Source organism: Pyrenophora tritici-repentis, chromosome 4 (assembly GCF_003171515.1).
Source record: "Pyrenophora tritici-repentis strain M4 chromosome 4, whole genome shotgun sequence".
NCBI classification, from domain to species: domain Eukaryota; kingdom Fungi; phylum Ascomycota; class Dothideomycetes; order Pleosporales; family Pleosporaceae; genus Pyrenophora; species Pyrenophora tritici-repentis.
Window position 1 is genome coordinate 505,005 of NC_089393.1, and position 19,292 is coordinate 524,296.

The following is a 19,292-nucleotide window of genomic DNA, read 5'->3' on the forward strand; positions in this document are numbered from 1 at the left end:
GACAGGTGTCTCTGATACCCAGTGTACTCATCTTGAAGACTGTACCTTGGATCTCTTCCGCACTGCAGCGCAGAAGCCTCCAGGCGACTACGTTGCACGAGCTGGAATCATGATCGAACATGCAACACTGCGCATGCTTGATGTAAGGACCCGGGTTGTGCTGCAAAAAGCCTGCATTCACAGAGAACAGTCCGTCGGCCTTACTTGTGATCTCCTGGAATGAAGAGGCCTCAATGTACGAATTGCTGCTGAGCCTCATGATGCTGCTTCTACCGTGGCGGGGCTAAGTGGTAGGCTTCTATCACCAGCACCACCATCCTGCCTCCGACCACACCGAAAGCGACTGTCGCAACACCTCAGGATCTGCTCAGGATCTCAAAATATGCGGCCAGGGGATTTGCAGATCGTCGCCCCCGAAGCTGACTTCGACAGGACAAGCACCGTTCCCGTTCGCCGGCCGAGATGAGCACGACCTCTACTCCGGCACAACATGGCAGAAAAATAGCTTTGATGCCATTTTGGACTCAGCCGCGTCTCCCAGGCTTTTGGATCGTTGTCGCTCATGGCGTTTGCCTGCCACCAAGCCGCGAGGTGCCGTAAACTTCCAATACTGCAACGGTGGCTAGACGAGACACATACGAAGTACTGTGTAACGTCCATGCATCTTTCATCGGAGCAGAAAGGAGAAGTCGGCTACCATGTCGCTGGAGTATACTATGACCGGAGGCGAGGGTGGCGAACCGGAGGACATGATTGAAGGACGACTTTGTGTTTTGCATAGGCATAGGATGCTGGATATTCTGCCTGATAAGTCATAGACAGGAGTTCCGAGCAGCAACGGTATTCCGCAGCACGGTCAGTGGAGGCCCACACTATCCGGATGTGATAGGGTAGGTGGTATTACGGATATGAACAAAGGCCACATCTCTTGAATCCTATGAAGACTACATCAGACGGTGGTGCCTTCAGATTACTATTCCTTGAAGGGAGTTGGAAGCATCTCTTGCCACCGGGTAGGGGTTATCCTCGATCACAAATTTGCTGCGTCGATGTAATATTTTGAAGTCTTCTGGGTGCGGTACTTCGGGTGACTGGTCGGGTTCCTACCGCAGGTATACTGACACAATACACTTGGGGATGTTCGAGCACTTGATCCATCTCTTGCAGGCCGGCGAGATGTTTGCGAGGCCTCAGCGACGATACATAGGCAGCCTACACGCTCGCTCCATATGATACATCGCGAGGGTAGTTATTCATCTCTTTGTTTGTGTTGGGTTCCGAGAACAACCCAGGACAATGAGACCTGAAATGTGTTGGGTTGGGCATCCAGCATGCCAGACGGACCAGCATACGTGCCCTCAGAGTCCTAGAGAGACGAAGCACACAACTTCTTGCTCAGTTTCGTGTAGAAGGGTGACCAGATAGTCATCAACGGTACTCCGGGTGGCCTATGGCGTCTTCGCGGACCAGCGAACAGGGGCGATGATGCCGATAAGGAGGTTTGCGCATGGCGATCGAGCCAAGGCGCCGGAAGAACAGGGCGGCAGCTTCTCAAACCAGTATACTTCAGATAAAGCAGAGAGTAGACCGAAGATGCCTAGGTAAGATCGAAGAAGCGGTAAAGGCCATGCCGAAGATGGATGTTGTGGAATATGAGGAATGATGTCTGTAGTTTAGGAAGGATGACGGGCGGTAGCGAGCAGGGGTCGGCAGCATCCTTCCGCCAAGCTACGCCGCCATAATACCTCAGCTTCTGGAATCATCGATTTTCTATCTCCAACGCGGTTGTTGTATGTTCAAGCCGCAATTAAAGTGTCATATGGGGCAAGAGGCGTCTTGTGAATAAGTCCAGAGTGTTCGAAGTCGGCGAAATGTCGACAGTATAGACTGCGCACTTAGAGCAGCGAGGAATACGGCTTGCGCAAACCCACAGGACCCGTATGACCGATGCGTAGGGCGTCGGGAGATAGGTAAGAGATGGAGTATCCCGAATGTCGATGAGAATATTACGAGCAAACCCATGAGCCGGCGAATGACACCTCTGGATACCGTTCCACCCGACACTCAAGCATTGCAAGAGTAGCTGCAATAGCTCTTTCTCTGTGCTCAGAGAATGTTTCTGGTGCAGTGGCACTACAATGGCGCGGAGCCGGTCGGAGGCTGGGAAGCAACGCGCGCAGGGTACTTTGAGGAAGTTGAATCCACACACAACACCTTGAGTGTCTTTGAGGTCGATTACATTTGAAATCGATCAGGCCGACAGTTCGTCTCCTGGAAACCCCGTTCCCTGGGTCATCTGGACTACATGCCCATTTGTCCCATCCCACTTCTTGGCCTCTGGATCCTCATATCCTTGCACGTGTTATGATTACACTGGCGGACGGCTCCTCAGCAGCTTGATTCAGATATGAGGGCTCTGGCGCGAATCGCAATGCTTCCAGATATCCGGCAACCTCATGTAGTACGTCGCCTTTCATCTGCCCCAGGGTAGCCGAGAACTGCGTGCTTGCTATGAAGGGGAGAGTCATTGATAAGTACAGTATTGTGCTGACCAAATCGACCGCCAGTTTCGTGACCTGGGTGACACGACTGGATCTGACTCCGTGAAGAACCGGCTTGGTCAGTCCTCTAATAATGTGCCGGACCAGGAGCCATCTGAGGCTGTTGCGGTTGATGGATGTGGGACACAGCTATCATCGTCCTTGAACGATCCGTTCCGCCATAGCGAGCCATTCTGGCCGTTGTTCATGCATGCACGTTGGGAAGGGTCGAAATTCCGTACGAGGTTGACTCGCTGACCTCGCTCTCAACCGGCATACCGGTCTGTACGGGACCTCTGTGTTTGCGGAGGAAGACTCCATGTATTGTGCCAGTCTTTAGAAGACGGGATCGATTGGCTTTGAGAGAAGAGATCGTTGTCCAGAGCTTGGCTGTCGAGTGACTTTGATGTTTTCAGACTTAGCGACAGACCGTTGTCCTAGCCAGGATGAAATTGGATAGGTCAAAGGGCCATATACTCTCTCAGGGAATGTGAAGAGACCTCGACAGCTCTTTCTCTACTTGATTGCAAGTCAGTACAAGTAAGAGATAGTGAGATTCAGGAAGTGTCTTGTGACATGGAAGGGGCAGGTGTTGCGAAAGTGGAGCTATCCTCAGAATTTGCACTGCGACATAGGCGACGAGCCCGGCCTAGCTCAAGCAGGTCGTAATACCGAAGGCAGAGTGTATACTGGACTCAAGAAGAGAGGGGATATGAGTATGTGACTTACTGGCATGATGGCGCTGCCTTGCCACCCTTGCGGTAGCTACGAAAAATGCCGTGAGGAAGTCAAGCTGTCTCTGGGAAATGCCAGGGGATGCTCAGCAGAGCTGTATGCTATAGTCTGAATCTGGTGTACATGACTAAAGAGGTAGACGACACGAGTGAGGTGGTGTTGGGGTAGTGGAGTGGAGTGTAGAAGAGTTGGAGCTGGAGGCGGGGTGGGAAGTAAGTATAGCGCCGTTGCCACCGGCGCTAGCCTCACCGCAGAAGTCCACGGCCTCAAGTTCACTACCGCTGAGCATTCAGGATAGTGAAGAGTCTTACAGAAATCGTAGCAGCACCAGGATACTTGGAGGAGAATAACACGAGCTTCGCGGTACTCCTAGTACAACCTCGAGTGTGTCCATAGGTAGGGTGTTGAGATACGAGCAATAGAGGGTAGAACAGCAAAGGGTTCGATGAATGGACCCTGAAGTATTGCACCATGGTGTGAGTGGGCGCTCACCGACGGGATGCAAATGTAAGGATGCAACGCCACCACATTAGAATGAGAGTATAGGCGAGTTTAAGGCGAATATAACGAGTTCTGCGCTTCTTTTAGTACTATTCTAGGACTTTTGTGTCTGATGGTTCCAGAGATACAGCATGGGCAGGGTAAACTGCTTGAGACTCCCGTTCTGCTTTAGCGCCTCGAGCCACGCTACCTCGCTATCGCCACCTCACTATTGTTCAGAGTATCTTGTAACTCAGATAACCCGCTCTACAAATACAAAAACCCTCTACAGGAAGAGAATAACGTCGCTGTGTTTTCTCTTCTTCACACGAGCCTTGGAAGTATCAGATGTAACAATCACGAATCCCCTACCCTACCTTAAACGTTCAAACACCGCAGTCTTACTCGACATCTCTCCGCAACTCGTAGCTTCTAAATCATCGATCCAACGCGTCGCTATACGCTGAATAACAAGCTGGTACTTGAACTACCCAGACCGCCAAACTGTACCATTCAAGGAGTGGCCAGCGAACACATACAAACCGCGCGAAGTCTCGAGTCTCGCTGTGAGCCAGCAACAGAATTTCAAGTCTACACGAGGATAGTTGTACCCAAGAACTTCACAAAATAGGTGTACGAGAGTACACGTCTCCAGGGCATAAAGGGGATCACGCGCTTGCTGGACGATGGGAAAGCGATCATGTACATATATCTAGGATCAAACGTTGTATAAAGGCTGTCTGTTTAGTTGAGACAACAACTTAAGCTATATTTATAAGGGCACTTGTTCATATTGTATATAAAGCTGTAGGATAGGCGTTCTCTTTAATCGCGGACTTTTTGCTTGAATGTCATATTTTGAAGTAATTTATACGCCTCACCTTGGGATGCATTGTCGCGTCAATTGCGATCTTTTGAAGTAGGTTGTGCACCTTATCTTTGGGCGTATCGTCGTACTAATTGTGATCTTTTGAAGTGGATTATGCGCCTCAGCTTCGGGCACCTCGTCGTGTGGGTATCATCTTTTGAAGTAGGCTGTGCGCCTCACCTTCAGGCGCCTTGTTGAGTCTATACAAAGCTGCAGACAAGCTCCACTGTAAAAATCTTTTGTGTCTCTAAGCTTTTGATAGTGGCGAGAGATATATACGTAAGATACACTATTCTCTTTTGATTACCTCAGTCCTTTCCCTCGTAGAAAGTCTAGTCTGCCCCCTTTCCCCAGATCCCAGCTTCACAAACGCAAGCCATCATTCCTCCTCTCCCTTAGGCAGCTGCTCAGCCCTAAGCCTTTCCTCCTTATTGTGATCCTGCAACACCCCTGTCCCCCACCCCAAGGTCTCTCCCTCCAGCGTCATGGGCCACTCATCCAACCCCCTCCACACCTTCTTGCCACGCACCACATACTCCCAGCACCCCCTCGCATACACAGTTCTGGGCGTCCCTATTCCCGATAACGCCGGCCTGCGAACCTCTATTGTCTCACCGTAATGTTTGTAGTGCCACTTGCCGTCTGTAGGCTGGCCCTCGGGAGGACAGCGCTTGGAGCGGAGGTACTCGAGGCGCTCGATCTCGTTGACCCAGAAGCGGGTCAAGACCTCGTGGTCTTCGAGGGATGTGAGCGAGGGGTGGGGAAGTGGTTTGTTAAGGCCGGTGTAAGGGGCTGCGCAAAGTATGCCGATGCCTGGTAACAGGATTGTATTCGATGAAGAAGAAAGCTATCTGCAGTGCAACGATATCTGTATACGTTTGGCTTGTTGTTCACGTAGCTTCTCGAAGCATCTAAAGTGCCGAGGAAGCTCCGAAGGTTCCACCGAGGATCACCATAGCATCTGGGCTCTAGCCCGTTACAGCCGGTGAGCCAGTGGGGGCGGTCGGTCGGATTGTTGTCGTATTGAAGGTCGCAGAGGGCGAATATGTATGTTTCCATTAGCGAAGTTTGGGCCTGGATCATGTTAGTTGTTGATGCCTAGGGGGATTGGAGAGTGTACGACTTCATCGTCATCTTGGTTATCGCTGTCCTCCTTCTCCTGGTCAACGCGCAGAGAATGACAAGTTGCGCCCATATCAGTGTCGTCATCTTCAACATCTATTAGAGTTCTTGCGACGGTGCTAGTATCCCTCCTTCTCTTCTTCTCTTTATTCCGATCTGACAATAACTCTGAGGGGTTGGAAAGAATGCTGCTCAGCTCGCTACTGGTGTCCGTAATAACAGCGTCGACACTGTCGTAGTTGTCTAGTACCATTTTGTCTTCGCACTCCGTATCAGGCGCGCTTTGATGTGAATTGGTCTGCATAGTTGATTTTGAGATCAGCCTAAACAAGATCAGGTATTAGGGTAGTGATGGTATGGGCCTTAGAATCAAGGAACGGATTGAAGCAAAGAAGACAGTGAATGCAGGTGACTGTTAGTATAGATGGGATGACCACAACGGCGACTCTATCGCAATCAAGCCAGCCACGCTAGTACAAATCTCGCGCCTCACTATCCCTTACCACTCACGTTCTAATCTTTGCGAGCAGACACCTGTAGTATATTGCAATTGTTACACACATAGTACTCCTTAGATTGTGCTCTTTATATCATACTCTCTATATACACAGCACTGTCATTATGGCACAAGACAAGCGCGCTGTGTGTAATAATCCCTCAGTTCTCGCTGAAGGTCACAGTCACAACGTAATGCAGCACCAGTTTAACTATGTCGCAAAGAACACATTTTCGATACCGTAGATCATAAGTTATTCCCAATTAACTGGGTAAGTCCTTGTCGTATCTTGTGTCCAAAGCCATCAGCCACTAACCACCACCTGGAAATATAGGTCGAGCAGATTATTAACCAAAGCACGAAACAACGCAAGTGCAACCTCGAAAAGGCGCTGTACATCACCACTGCCCGCCTCGATGGCAGATCAGTGATTACGTATGAGCTTGAGTGGGCAAAACAAGTAGCTCTCGAGGAAGAGGAACTGGCCATAATGGAGATGGTCGGAATAGTTGAGAAGGATGACAAGAATGCCAAGTGGAAGGCGAGATGGAAGGAATTCAGGATGCCAGAAACTTCGAGGCAGAAGGGAACAGAGCCGCATCAAGCAACATCCTTCAAGGACAAAGAGAAGAAGCAAGCTCGAGATCCAGAGCTGGAGCCGCAACAAGCAAACCAATTCAAGGGCAAGGGCAAGGGCAAGGGCAAGGAGCCAGCTGAAGCTCCATCTCCACTTCCGGACCTAAACCCCTCTATAAAGTGGCCCCATAAGCACACAATCGCCAAGAATGCGCTAGACAGAGCGAGGAAGCCGGAGTCCAACTGTCAGATTGTGATGGGTTATCAAAGACGGGGATAATAGTATAATAATATGATCGGGGATCGATTGTATTGTTCTGGTCTGATGTCGTCTTGTTCTGTTGTCCAACGCTGTTCGATCAGTTGGGTCGCGGTGGATTGTGCGCGCTGACTAATTTAACTGATCCACAGAATCCACAGCTCCGAACACCCGGATTTTGTCCACCACCCAAAATATGCCCATATTCTGACACCAACATTCCGCCATCTAAGCCAAGGGAGCCAGACCCCTTGATAAAGTGGCTCAACTAAGCTCAAGCTTATCAACTGAGCGCCAGGCGAGGAAAGTAAGCCCAACCTCAACATGGCTCTTCCCTGAGTTAGAGGAATTAGAGCTGGGAGTCGAGAACAGACCCAGACCCGTCTGTGGAATGGCCAACTAAGCTCACAATCATTAACAGAGCCTAGGCGAGGAGCGGAAGACCAAGCCCAACACCCTTTCCTCTAAGTTAGAGGAAAAGCATCCCGTCCCCTGAGTCAGAGGAGCCAGAGACGAACACTGAAGTCCCGGCACAGTGTCATGCACTCTCATCTAGCATATCACTGCGGAAGATATTGAGACGGCTGTACAAGTTAACAGCAGAACAACACCTTAATGCTTGTCATGAACTGCCGACACTTGCTTTGATACCGATAATTGCTCTCAGACAACAAACTACACAGACACAAACAGGTAGAGGAATGGTATTCTATCTCCCCTCGGTTCTATTCATCGGCCAGGTCCCATGACCAAGATCCAGTACATTGAACTTGGCGAACACATGGAGCGTTTCTCACTGATGCATGACTGGGATGAAGTTGTGGAATGGAAAGTTCCGTTCTCCTTCTAGGCTTTTGTAAGTGCCCATGTAGTGCCTTACAGGTCCAGGGGTCTACGTTTATGTCTTGTAGCTATTATAAAAGAATACGGATATACAAATACAAATACGCCCTCCACAGAACTCCTCGCTCATATCATCGTCATCGTCAAAACATCACACATACATCTCTTGCGTCGATACTTCTGCTCCACCCCTTTGTAACAGGCTGAGCCTATTACATGCGCTACGCTGTGTGCGTAGCTGTCGTCATGCGATTCCTTCGAGATACATCTATAGGTTTCTGTCATCATCCATCTAATTCTACTTCGGCCCATCTTCGGTCCGCTCCTGTATTTATGTACAGCTAGCATCCTTTTGTAGCTCTTTGTCAAATCCACTCTGTTACAAGGCATCTCTTGATCAGTCATCTGTGTATCGTCATCGATACAGCCGCTGGGGTCTAGCCCCTTACACCCTTCCCCTCAACAAACACACACAAACACACATACTCTCTCTTCCCACAGACCCCCTACATATGATCATGCCTCCCCAGCAACTTCCCCTTCTTGCCCAACGCCTTCGCCTCACCCTGTTTGATCTTCGCAAGTCTCGCCCTACAAAACTCGTTAGCATCATCCTCACCGCACTCCTTTCTATCAAATACTTACTCCTCACCAGCTTCCCTCTCTAACCTAGCAACATGTTCCCTCGCCTCCCTCACCGCATTCCTAGCAACAAAAAGCGCGCGATCGGCATCTCGTTCCGCGGCTTCAGCATTCATCAGACTCTGTTTCGCAGTGGCGATGCTAGGGTCCCCGGAGCCGGTACTGCGGCTGAACATCCCGGATGTGCGTTTGGGGGACGAGGTGCTGGTGCGGTGGGTGGATGTCGAGGTTGTGCTGTGGTGGGCGGTGCTGGGAGAGGAGGAGCGGCGGCGGGAGAAGAGGGAGTGTTTTTGTGCTGGGGGCGGTGGAGGAGGAGGGGAGGGTTCGCGTTTGGATCCGAATAAGGGCATTTTGGTGGTTTGTTTATTCGTTGTCGGAGTGTTTGTCGAGAGTCGTTGATGTGTTGGACTAAACTTCAAACTTGCAACTCTTAGGTATCTTACAACAAAATGGTACAAGAACCCACCGCGATAAAGCCCACTTTATATACCACTCATCCACCCGCCTATCCCCTGTCACACAAACCCCCTTTTCCCCCTCCGTCCATTCATCCTCGCTGTCTGTTGTCACCAAAAAGCAGGGTCACCGTATCCTATGACGTCAATCCTACCGTATGTAGCACAAGATCCGCGGCCACCATCATCAACAAGCCAGCCGCCATCGTCATCGGCAATCTGCACACACGGAGGTGAATTACCAGAAATGTGTGTAAGGACTGATTAAAAAAAAGCGATTGAATGCGACACGCGACAAATGTGATGGAGTGTAGTTGTTGGAATTATGTGGGTCATGGTAAGCTTGCCGGTCTTGGTGTACCGAAGTCCAGGTACGGTAGTAGAGCTAGTGAGCTTGTTCGTACTTTGCTCTAGGAAATATCAAGGATGGGGTTGCCGATGTAGCCGTGATGTGGGTATTATCTAAACGTGCAGGGGAAGAGATGGAGAATTGATTGATGCTTAGATTTTGCTTCCATCTTGCAGATATGATAAGATCCCGCCGTCATAGCTATGCGACATGGGATCTTCACTTGCACTTCTATAATCATTTATACATCCGGCTCTCCCGACAGATGCCATGAACCCCATCATGTTGGATGGTCGCGCGCCGTGTAATGCAATGTGTATACCCCAGACGCCGCCCAATGCATCGCTGTAACACAAGACAAGCAAGAATCAACCACATTTGGCGCTCTCATTGTTCCCCATCATCGTCTTGCTCGTAGTTTTGATGATGCTGATGACCATGACCGTGCATCCAAACGCCACAACTCCGCCTGCAAGATACGTCTTGCTGCTCTTCTGGCTCAGTTTGATATAACAAAGAGGCGGCAGGATGAACGCCAATGCGCACGCAGAAGTAGCGCCGAAAAGTTCGAAGACGACACCGAGATCGCAGGTGAGGAGGGATAGGGTAAGCGCGGTGACGACGAGCGAGGTGGTGAAGATGAGATGGCGGTTGGGGTTGTAAGGTTCATCAGGGAACCAGTAGTTGTTCATTACTTCTCGACACACAAAGGCTTCAAGGGGGAGGGTGGTGAGCATGTTGAGGCCGAAGAAGAGGCGTGCAATGTTGACCATGAGATTGTCATCTGGGAAGTTGTTAAGCACATTGCCTAGCGTCTTGTCTCCAAAGGTCAAGTAACCTGAGAGAGCCATGACGAGACATGCGACCAGCGAGATGCTGGTGCTGTAATGTGTTACGCGCGAGAAGCGGTCGATGGTGGGTTTGCGCAGCGAGCCGTAGATGAGCAGGCTGTTGTGATGGCAGACGAAAGCAAAGGATATTACGCCTATGGCTTCGAATATGCCGGAGTTTATAACGAGCGAGCCACGGAGTTGGCCTTTCGATTCTGGGGGTACGCGGAATGCTTGGGTCACGACTGTGATGATGATGACGATCATACTGACAAGTGCCAGGCCACTGGCTTTGGCGAGCTGCTTCGTGTTAGCTCATGCAGTGCTGAGATTCCAGGTGGCATTACTTTGGAAATGTCACGGTAGAGTGACAAGGGAAAGGATATGCCGAGAATAAGCAATATCATCACAGCCCTTCTGTTAGCGAGGAGCCAAAGAAAGGGCATGTCATCCAACGAGGGGAAGAATGAGTTCAGAACTCTTGGTATGGTGTCGCCGACAATAACACAAAAGGCCACCATGCCACCAAAGGCACTACACACTGTCAATACACCTCTTTCCAATTGTGTCACGGTGAACATACAATAGCCATTGGGCCAAAGATATTGCTATCAGTCCCGACTTCCCAAAGCAGTGTTGTACCGTGGCCTGGAACGAATCTGTTCCGCTGAGCTTCGAGTTTATGACAATGAGCCGTATTGTCCAGTCTACCACGATGGTGAGGCCGATGAGAAGCGCGGTGCCTGTTATGAGCCCTGCGTTACGAATTGCATATGGCTGACCAATGATACCTGCGCCTCTGCTTCGTATTAGTCTCTGACATCTCATATTTGCTATACTTCAAGCCTTACATGATGCTGTTTGCCATATTCATGAAAGCGCTTCGCATACCGCTGCGTGGCCGCGCGTTCTCCAAATGGTCTTCTGGATTGAACGACTCATTCGCAACCGTAACACTGGGCGCCTCAATGCCGGTAAGCAACGGCAGTCTTTGCACTCTTTCATGGCCGTCCGGGTCATCCAGGTAGTTGTCGCCTTCCAGCTCCAACCAGTCGCCAGCATTATTCCCATTTCCATTTATGGATCTCCTCGGCTCTTCGAAGCGCACTCGATTCGGCGTCCTCGGTGCGCCATCAGGCCGCGGCTGTGCAAACGACGATTGGCGCTTGATGCCACCATTTGGACGTGAATCCGGGGGTACTGGAGATTCGGAAGCAGTGCGCGATGATTTAGAAGATGGCGACAGGTTCCGTGGACTCGTCTTCTGTTCGTGTTCAGGTTCCGAGTCGCTGTCTGAAGGATGCTCATGCAGGAGCTTCTGGCTTTCGCTCATCGTGGCATTGTCGAGATTTAAGGAGGCGTTGACGGCGAGGGTAGCCGTGACGGTGTCATTCGCGACTTCTAAGATCGGACTTTAGACCCCTGTAACTACGCTAGATCAAATTTGTTCTGGCGCGCTTCATCGCTCCCGACTGCGAAACGTGGGGTGAGCCCCGTCGGCATCACAAAATGCGCCCAGGAAAAATCACATGCACGTGCTTGTCTTTGGAACTTGCATGTTTGGGTGTATTACTATCCATGGGTAGATGTTTTTATATCGTTCATATTTGGAATCATTGATTATACACGTTGAGAAAAAGCAAGCACTCTGCAGTCAGCTCACGTCGTCGTCAGCCAGAGCTGAGGCTATGAATTGTATTCTAGTAACCAGTGCGCTTTACCGTTTAAAGATTGATGGTTTTTTAGTAGATGCATCGCTGAGAGGACGATAGTGGCATTGCATTCCGAAACTGCTTCTCGGCGATAATTGTTCCGCCTATTGGTTCCAGGTAGACGAGGACGTAAAGCATGGAAATTGAGAGCGGAGTCACTCTAGACAGTGCAATCAACACATTGCGGCGTTGTTTTGAAATTGAAAGTTCCATTCTAGCTACATCATCACGCATGGCTGATTAGCCATTTGCCGAAGATACCTTTCCTTCAACTGTTTCTGCACCACTATCCTCTGCTTCTCCAAATCCAATGCATGAGCCTCGTGTGCAAGTTTCAAGCTTTCCTGCTGCCTCTTCTCGTACTCTTCAAAACGTTTCCTCGTCTCCTCGATCATCTGCTCGGAGCTGAGTCGGAGACTGGCCATCTCCTGATACTGCTTAGTGAGCTTCTCTTGATATTCCTTTCTTTCCAGTTCGCGGATCTCTTTATCCTCTTTGCTTTGCTTCTCTCGCGCTTCTTTTACCTCCCTTTCCAAGTCTTTCAGCTTTTTCTCGTAATGCTTGATAAGGTGTTCCACTGTCGAGGCTAGCTCTCCGCCTGCGCCTGTGTCAACCAGATCTTTTCCCTGGTCGACCATTTCGCGTTGGATATCGAGTGTGACTGGCCGCTTCCTGCCTCTAAGATAATTGATGATTTTGAGCGCTGATTCTTTGCCCTTGTCGTGGCGATAAACTTTACTGCCGTGATCTATCATCCTCTTCCAAAGCTGAGGTTCACTTTTCAGTTGCTTTTCCCTCTCCTTCGCTGCTTGCTCGCCTGCTTGGTCCCACATGGTCGTCGCTAGGACTACGCTGGCGAGAGTTTCCTCGCCGCATAATTTCTGAAACATTTTGAGGTTCTTGATGCCGCTGCCACCCACTCGAAAGTCAGATATCCTCTGGAGGTAGATTATACCCGCGAGCTTCACGTTCGACATGTGCGCTTTACTAAGCCAAATGGCAACCTCTCGTAGGATTTCAGAATCAGACCGGTACGTATCGTCGAAGCCTGGTGTATCAACCAGGTATATATTGGTGCCATCTTCGGCCTTGTAAGTCGCTACCTGTACTGCTGTTGTGCCTTGATATAGTCAGATCGGAACACATGTAGTGTGAGTGATGCTACTCACATGAATCTAAGCCATGTCCAACCTCAAGTTTTTCCTCTGCAAATAGATTGACAAATGTTGTCTTTCCGCACCCAGTGATACCCATCACGGCGATTATGATGTCGTCGGGCCTTTGGAACACGGTTAGTGTACGATTTCATCGACCCTAGAAAGACATACTTCAAATTTGGGAGACGCAGCTCCTCGCGATGAGGGCTGTCCACCCTACTTCCTCTATTCGCTATCATATTTGCGTGCCGAAAGGAAGACTTTATAGTATAATGATTTGATTGAAGAAAAATTTGAGTCCTTGTATAGCTTCAGCCTTGTGAAGCAGGCGCGAGGGTTATATCGATATTGCAAAGCAAGGCAGAAAGGCAGCATTCTACTGCCTGGGCTATGCGAGCTGTAGGTGCAAGTACAGGCGCCATGCATACAGCCACACCGCGCTGTGACCAACAGTGCGCTCCCAAAGCACCTTGCGATATCATCCGCCTGCTCATGCAAGTCGCCGGGTTAGTAATTGGGTAAGGCTTACGGGGAGGCCCATTTCGAAGGTCAGACGGCGTCATGACCACTCCACCATATGTATTGCTATTAGGCAACCATTCTGAAGGAGCTGACCGGCGAACGCCAGCTCATTGACTGATACTACAGTTTGTAATGTGCATCGCCCTAGGTGGGGGCAGTGTATGCACCTCTCTGCGCCGGGAAGTGACAGATACGGATATTGTTCCCGTAGCTTCCAGCCAGTCAAAGCTAGTGACACTACACCATTGACTATTGCGCTATGATACATGCAAAGCCACCATTACAAACTGAGTGGATACGAGGTTTGAGACAAACATTGTTTTGCTTTACATACAATGTTCGAAAATGGGCACTGGGCGATGTATCTAGTAACGGTGGAAATTTATTAAATCCATTAACTTCACTTAGTAATCGATTGTCACTGTAATTGGCTATCTTGTGTAGTTCCGACTGCGCGAGATCACTACATCGTACTGGCTGTCATGATATGAACCAGATTGAAGGGAAGGTTGCCAGCTAGATGCACGTGCTGGATCGTCGTATTTTCGTGAGAGGGAGCTAACACACTGAACTGGATTCCGTTTCAGCCCAGAAGGATCCACAGTGACTGGACCGGGCAGTGGGTGGACCTGCCCACTTGGAAAGCCAGGTGTTACAGGCGTATAAGTTGGTGTTGGTCTTTGTGCCGGATATGTCGCATATCGTGGGTTCTCAAGTCCACCTGCGTCATACATAGGCAGATAGGGTTGATCGTACTCCTCACAGTACGGACTGGGACTTTCAGAATGATGATAAGTATCGAAGGGCTGTATGTCTTGCTCTTCGAGAAAAGTGACATGTTTTGAGTGCATCCTGTTGCTTTGCCGATTTCTCGATTGACTTCGTCTCCTTGTGAGCTTTGTAACAGACTTTTTAGATGTCTTTGTATCCAGTGGCATTGACTCTGTACGACGGAAGGCTTCCCGCACATGTTTTGGTGCAGATCCGAAATAAGCAAGCATTTTCATGTAATGTTCCTGTTGAGGGACTCTCCATCCTTTCGACTTGTCGCGTTGTCTCTGATCTTCAAGGGCTTTCTTGGCTGCTTCAAGCTTCTTGGTACGGTCTTCCAATTCCTCTAGTTCCTCCTCCTGCGCACGTCTTTCCTTGAGGCGTTCCCGGTTCTCCTTTTCTAGGGTATAGACCTTTTGCTGGAGCTCGTGTAACATGCGCGCTGACGGCGCATCTGAGATACTGTCTCTCATCATACTATCATACTTTCTTGCATAGAATGCTGCTTGTTCGTTGTGTATGTCTTCAAGAGTAACCGAAAGGCTACCCTTCTCGGCCTCCAGTCTCTCTACAACGGCTGCGCATTCTCTGACCTGCTCTGAAAATTCGCTCCTGAGATCTTCATCATCTTGGAACTCTTCTGCGCTCTCTTCTAACTCTTTCTTCTGCATCTCATATCTCTTTCGGACGTTTTCCAATTCACCTTCCAAGTACTGCCCTGCTGTGGATTCCTCCAGTTTGGTGGTCACGCTGCGCTTCATTTCTTGTTGTAGCTGCAAAGATATGTCTCTTTGCTTGTTTTCAAGCTGTTCAACAATGTTACGGGCGCTTTGTTCATTAGAGTGCCTCTCCATCATGGCACCAGCTCCCACTAAAGCGCCGAAGAACTCAGGCCTTTCCCTCAACGTCTTCTCACGTATCGTCGCAGCTTCATTTGATTCTGGAGACTGGAGCTGATCCCACATAGTCGTAACAATTGTGACATGCTGGAAGCACTGTTCACCACAGATCTTTTCGAAAATACGCAGGCTTTTTAGTGAAGATCCTGACATTCGCACGTCAGTTATCCGGTGGACGTATATCAATCCGCCTATGGTGAAGGCTTTCCGAGGGCCATCGCAGACGATGCAGAGAAATGCAGCAATTTTCTTGAACACACCGGCATAGTCTGTGCTAGTATCGTCAAAGCCCGGTGTGTCGATGAGATGGATCACTTTCCCATTAGGTAACCGGTACTCGTAGGGTATGACATCCGCAGTACCTAGTGATGTAAGACCATGAAATCAACGACTAATTCTACAAAACCATACAAGAGTTCAGCGAATGTCCGACCTCGGCCTCTTGATGAGTGAGTTGTGAGATGAATGTGCTTTTACCGGCCCCCGTAAGCCCCATGACGAGAAATCCGATACCTCTAATAGCTTAGTTAGACAGGAGATCAGTTGCGCAAGATATTTCGACATACTGAAGAGACGATGCATTGTTGTGGTGGCTGAGAGGCTGCCGAGATAGATGTACATCCATACTTTCCCGTCCAACAACGGCGTTACTCAGGGAACTCATTTCGGACGCGTTCAAACAACTGTTGCTTTGAAAGATAGAGTCGCGAACTGGTTGCGCATCTGCGCAAGTTGCCGAAATTACACACCTCCACGGAGACGCTAGAGTAACTAGGATACGTCGTCTATGCCTGTTTGTAGTGCTGACTGTAGCCTAACAAGCGAGTGCGTGAGTGCGCAGTGCATAGATTAGGCACAAGCCACAAATTCCGCCTCCAAACCGTTGTGGAACCATCCGGTCAAGCAGCTCTGACGTGTAAGTTGCTGATTGGTGATGCCTCAGCCACGGGTGGGAAGCCAGATTCAGCCTTATCCCGGGGTGTATGCAGCTGTTCTAAACGATCTTCAGCCGCGCCACTTGATGTTACATAGCAATAGCAAAAAACGACTGGACACTATTCCAACCAAATCATCGAACACGTTGCGAGTCCAGCCCATACGCTTTGATGAACAACACTCCAGCAAATCATGGCTCACCAGCCATCAGGTATGTTTATTTTGAATCTAGCATGAGATAAAAGCTCATGAGAGTCGGTTAGTCCGGATGATATATTCATAGCGGTTATGGGAATGACTGGTGCTGGAAAGTCAACCTTCATTGAGTACTGCACCAAACCACCAGAGCGCCTTTCAGATGATGGATTATTCTCTTGTAAGATTGGAAATCCGGAAAACATTCCAACCAACGTTAGTTGACATGAGTTAGGCACCAGTCGCGTATCGATTCATACCACTGTGATCCAAGGTCGTACTGTCCACCTGTTGGACACACCTGGGTTCAATGATAGTCGGCAGTCTGATGGCGAAGTATTACAGGAATTAGCATTCTGGTTGACAGCTGCCTATGAAAGGGACATCAAACTTAGCGGCATCGTCTATCTTCATTGTATCACAAACATTCGTCTCCAGGGCACCGCCGCGCGAGCTTTAGAAGCTTTCAAGAAAATGTGTGGCAAGGAAGCATACAAAGGGGTGGTCCTCGCAACAACCATGTGGAACATGGTTCCCGTGAAAGATATCGCCAAAGCCGGAATAAGACATAAGGAGTTTTACGAAAAGATTCGCCATGATGTTATCCAGGAAGGTGGTAGACTAGTCAGACTATCAGCTGGCGAGATGGACGCAATGAAGATACTCCATCATATTGTACAAAAGGACCAAAGGTTCACACTCGCCTTCCAGCGGGAGTTAGTAGATGAAGGTCGACTCATCTATGAGACGGAAGCCGGAAACGTCCTCTTTGATCATCTGAACGAACGCTTTCAGTCATTACAAACCATGACAGATGAGGCTCATACACGGATGGATGCGATTGTCAACACCGGGCGATTGGAAGCCTTGGATCAGCTCAGCGATGCTGCTTCTGTGATGGCTGGAGATATGCGATTGGTAGACGAGGAAATTAAGCGCACAAAAGTAGCATTCGGCGACATTCAGAAGACGTGGGAAGATATCATCCATCGAGACGATGAAGGTCTCGTCCTAACCGCACAACGTCTAGAGCGGCAATTAGCGCTAGAGAGCAGCCGCAATGAAGACGATGAGAGTGCTGCAACCGCAAGCGAAGAAAGACCAACATCCTCACTGAGCGAAGCTTCTGGAAACACCGTCAACAGTACTTGTTCTAGCTGCACATCCCAAGAGTCCATGAAGTTGAGGTTGCAGGAGCTCAATAGAGAACGGCGAGCGCTTGCGATTCGGATGGGACAAAGGCTCAGCGGAAGATACACGGCTCACTCACGAGGAACAACGACAATAGGCGTCATAGGCACCACTTTGGCTGCTGGTCAGCTCATTGCAGCATTAGCCTGCGTGGTGATGTGATGAGATGGCATTGAGTGGAGTGGTGGCGCCCGAAAATCGAGCTCCTTTAGTGTATTGTCAGATATTCACTCTCATCTGGAATACTGATGAAATAGGTAATGATGGTGATTATATTGATCATTGATTGTGTTGTGGTTCTGTCTACGGTTGTGGGCACACCTAGGGGGTGCCAAGCCTTCCTGTGTTCTGATTGGCTCTCACAGATGCCGGGTCGCACTAGTCAGACCCGGCGTCTGTACGCTCTCATCTTCAACAGTGCTATTATCTGGCATGTATCTAGATATGGACTAGTTGACTCGCACTTGGAAGGGACGCGTCCCTCGCATCAGCAAACAGCATCGCAATTCTCTTCTTTAGCACATACGCCAGAATGGTCGGAATATTGTCATTTTGTCAGTTTTTCATGTATCATATCAGAGGAAGTACTCCATGTAAGAAGGTGCCAAATAGGATCACGTGATAACAAACGAAGAACATCGCATCTACACATCCATCTAAGTCACATAGGAAGATCCGCTTTCGCGTATCAGTTTATCTTTCGCAAATCTAGTCATAATACAGTGCGATAGACAAGTCAGTCTACCTAGTCATTGCACACACAGAATTCCAAAACACGCATGCCAATCACAGCACGTGTGACCACATGAGACGGTTCTTTTCAGTATCACTATCACGCACCCAGAATGACCCATGTAGCACACAATTCCAAGATCTTACCATGACAAACTCAATTTGCAAGTAACACATACACATGTACCACCACCCCTTCAACTCCGACCGCCAAGACGGCATAAAACTTTCAGTACCTCGACAGTCCCGTGAAAGGGTACATGTACATTGCCGCTTTCTCGATATCGGACTGGTACACAGAGTGCAAGTAACACTGCCATTGTTTGAGAAGGACGGGTAGCACATCGACTGAGGGGCAGTGCACCGTACATGTGGTTGTAAAAGAAGGTATATAAGTCATCTGAAACTCTTCTACGTCGTGATATTGCATGTCATCTCCTCCACTTCCAAAACATAATCCCAACCCCTCTATCTCTCACCGCACTACCAATACACCCATTAAGAAGACAAGCTATCAACTTCACCATGCATCTCTCAAGCCTCCTCATTACCGCCATCGCTGGCTTTGCTTTTGCCGCAGAATCGTCAAAGTATGACCTGCTTTTCCTATCTCCTCCAAGCTGCTCAATCATCTTCCTAGTCTTACTACCGTTAACAAACTCAACAGCCCTGTAGTCCCCGGGTCCTCCGTTATGGCTTCCATGGCTTCTTCCATGAAATCTGAGGCATCGAAGATCACATCGACTGCTCCGAAGACTGTGACGGGGACAGAGACAGCGACTACCACCAAGGATAGCAAGGCAACGAATGTAGCTGTTGCTATGGGTGTTGGAGATGCTGGTATGATGGCTGCGGCGTTGGGGGTTGCTGCCTGGATGTTGTAGAGGTGCCTGCCTTGGCGGGACGTGAGAAGTGGAGAATGTTGGAATGAGAAATATAGTTACGGAAGATACGCATCGTCGATAGTAAGATGGAGACATAC

General features: G+C 49.4%; 9 protein-coding genes across 9 annotated transcripts; 4 read left to right on the top strand and 5 right to left on the bottom strand.

The window, feature by feature from the left end:
• Window positions 1–5,242: 5,242 nt before the first annotated feature.
• PtrM4_089640 (uncharacterized protein) lies at window positions 5,243–5,443 on the top strand (the record flags this gene model as incomplete). Its single annotated transcript, XM_066106887.1, has 1 exon — window positions 5,243–5,443. One exon carries the CDS (start codon window positions 5,243–5,245, stop codon window positions 5,441–5,443), a length of 201 nt encoding a protein of 66 aa, XP_065962555.1.
• A 264-nt stretch (window positions 5,444–5,707) lies between these two features.
• Window positions 5,708–6,049, bottom strand: PtrM4_089650 (uncharacterized protein; the record flags this gene model as incomplete). The annotated part of the gene is made up of 1 exon (XM_001934579.2): window positions 5,708–6,049. The coding sequence occupies one exon, from the start codon at window positions 6,047–6,049 to the stop codon at window positions 5,708–5,710; it is 342 nt and encodes a 113-aa protein (XP_001934614.2).
• Window positions 6,050–7,821: 1,772 nt separating this feature from the next.
• Window positions 7,822–7,926, top strand: PtrM4_089660 (uncharacterized protein; the record flags this gene model as incomplete). Its single annotated transcript, XM_066106888.1, has 1 exon — window positions 7,822–7,926. One exon carries the CDS (start codon window positions 7,822–7,824, stop codon window positions 7,924–7,926), a length of 105 nt encoding a protein of 34 aa, XP_065962556.1.
• A 499-nt stretch (window positions 7,927–8,425) lies between these two features.
• Window positions 8,426–8,911, bottom strand: PtrM4_089670 (FAP multi-domain protein; the record flags this gene model as incomplete). The annotated part of the gene is made up of 2 exons (XM_001934577.1): window positions 8,426–8,510; window positions 8,565–8,911. 2 exons carry the CDS (start codon window positions 8,909–8,911, stop codon window positions 8,426–8,428), a joined length of 432 nt encoding a protein of 143 aa, XP_001934612.1.
• Window positions 8,912–9,733: 822 nt separating this feature from the next.
• PtrM4_089680 (SdaC, Amino acid permease) lies at window positions 9,734–11,528 on the bottom strand (the record flags this gene model as incomplete). The annotated part of the gene is made up of 4 exons (XM_066106889.1): window positions 9,734–10,495; window positions 10,543–10,729; window positions 10,779–10,994; window positions 11,047–11,528. The coding sequence occupies 4 exons, from the start codon at window positions 11,526–11,528 to the stop codon at window positions 9,734–9,736; spliced, it is 1,647 nt and encodes a 548-aa protein (XP_065962557.1).
• Window positions 11,529–12,125: 597 nt separating this feature from the next.
• Window positions 12,126–13,303, bottom strand: PtrM4_089690 (Trichoplein multi-domain protein; the record flags this gene model as incomplete). Its single annotated transcript, XM_001934575.2, has 3 exons — window positions 12,126–13,027; window positions 13,077–13,186; window positions 13,236–13,303. 3 exons carry the CDS (start codon window positions 13,301–13,303, stop codon window positions 12,126–12,128), a joined length of 1,080 nt encoding a protein of 359 aa, XP_001934610.1.
• A 714-nt stretch (window positions 13,304–14,017) lies between these two features.
• PtrM4_089700 (Smc, Chromosome segregation ATPase) lies at window positions 14,018–15,752 on the bottom strand (the record flags this gene model as incomplete). Its single annotated transcript, XM_001934574.2, has 2 exons — window positions 14,018–15,618; window positions 15,668–15,752. The coding sequence occupies 2 exons, from the start codon at window positions 15,750–15,752 to the stop codon at window positions 14,018–14,020; spliced, it is 1,686 nt and encodes a 561-aa protein (XP_001934609.2).
• A 632-nt stretch (window positions 15,753–16,384) lies between these two features.
• On the top strand, window positions 16,385–17,740 carry PtrM4_089710 (GTPase; the record flags this gene model as incomplete). Its single annotated transcript, XM_001934573.2, has 3 exons — window positions 16,385–16,403; window positions 16,476–16,568; window positions 16,623–17,740. The coding sequence occupies 3 exons, from the start codon at window positions 16,385–16,387 to the stop codon at window positions 17,738–17,740; spliced, it is 1,230 nt and encodes a 409-aa protein (XP_001934608.1).
• Window positions 17,741–18,835: 1,095 nt separating this feature from the next.
• On the top strand, window positions 18,836–19,194 carry PtrM4_089720 (uncharacterized protein; the record flags this gene model as incomplete). The annotated part of the gene is made up of 2 exons (XM_066106890.1): window positions 18,836–18,900; window positions 18,978–19,194. 2 exons carry the CDS (start codon window positions 18,836–18,838, stop codon window positions 19,192–19,194), a joined length of 282 nt encoding a protein of 93 aa, XP_065962558.1.
• Between the last annotated feature and the right edge of the window lie 98 nt (window positions 19,195–19,292).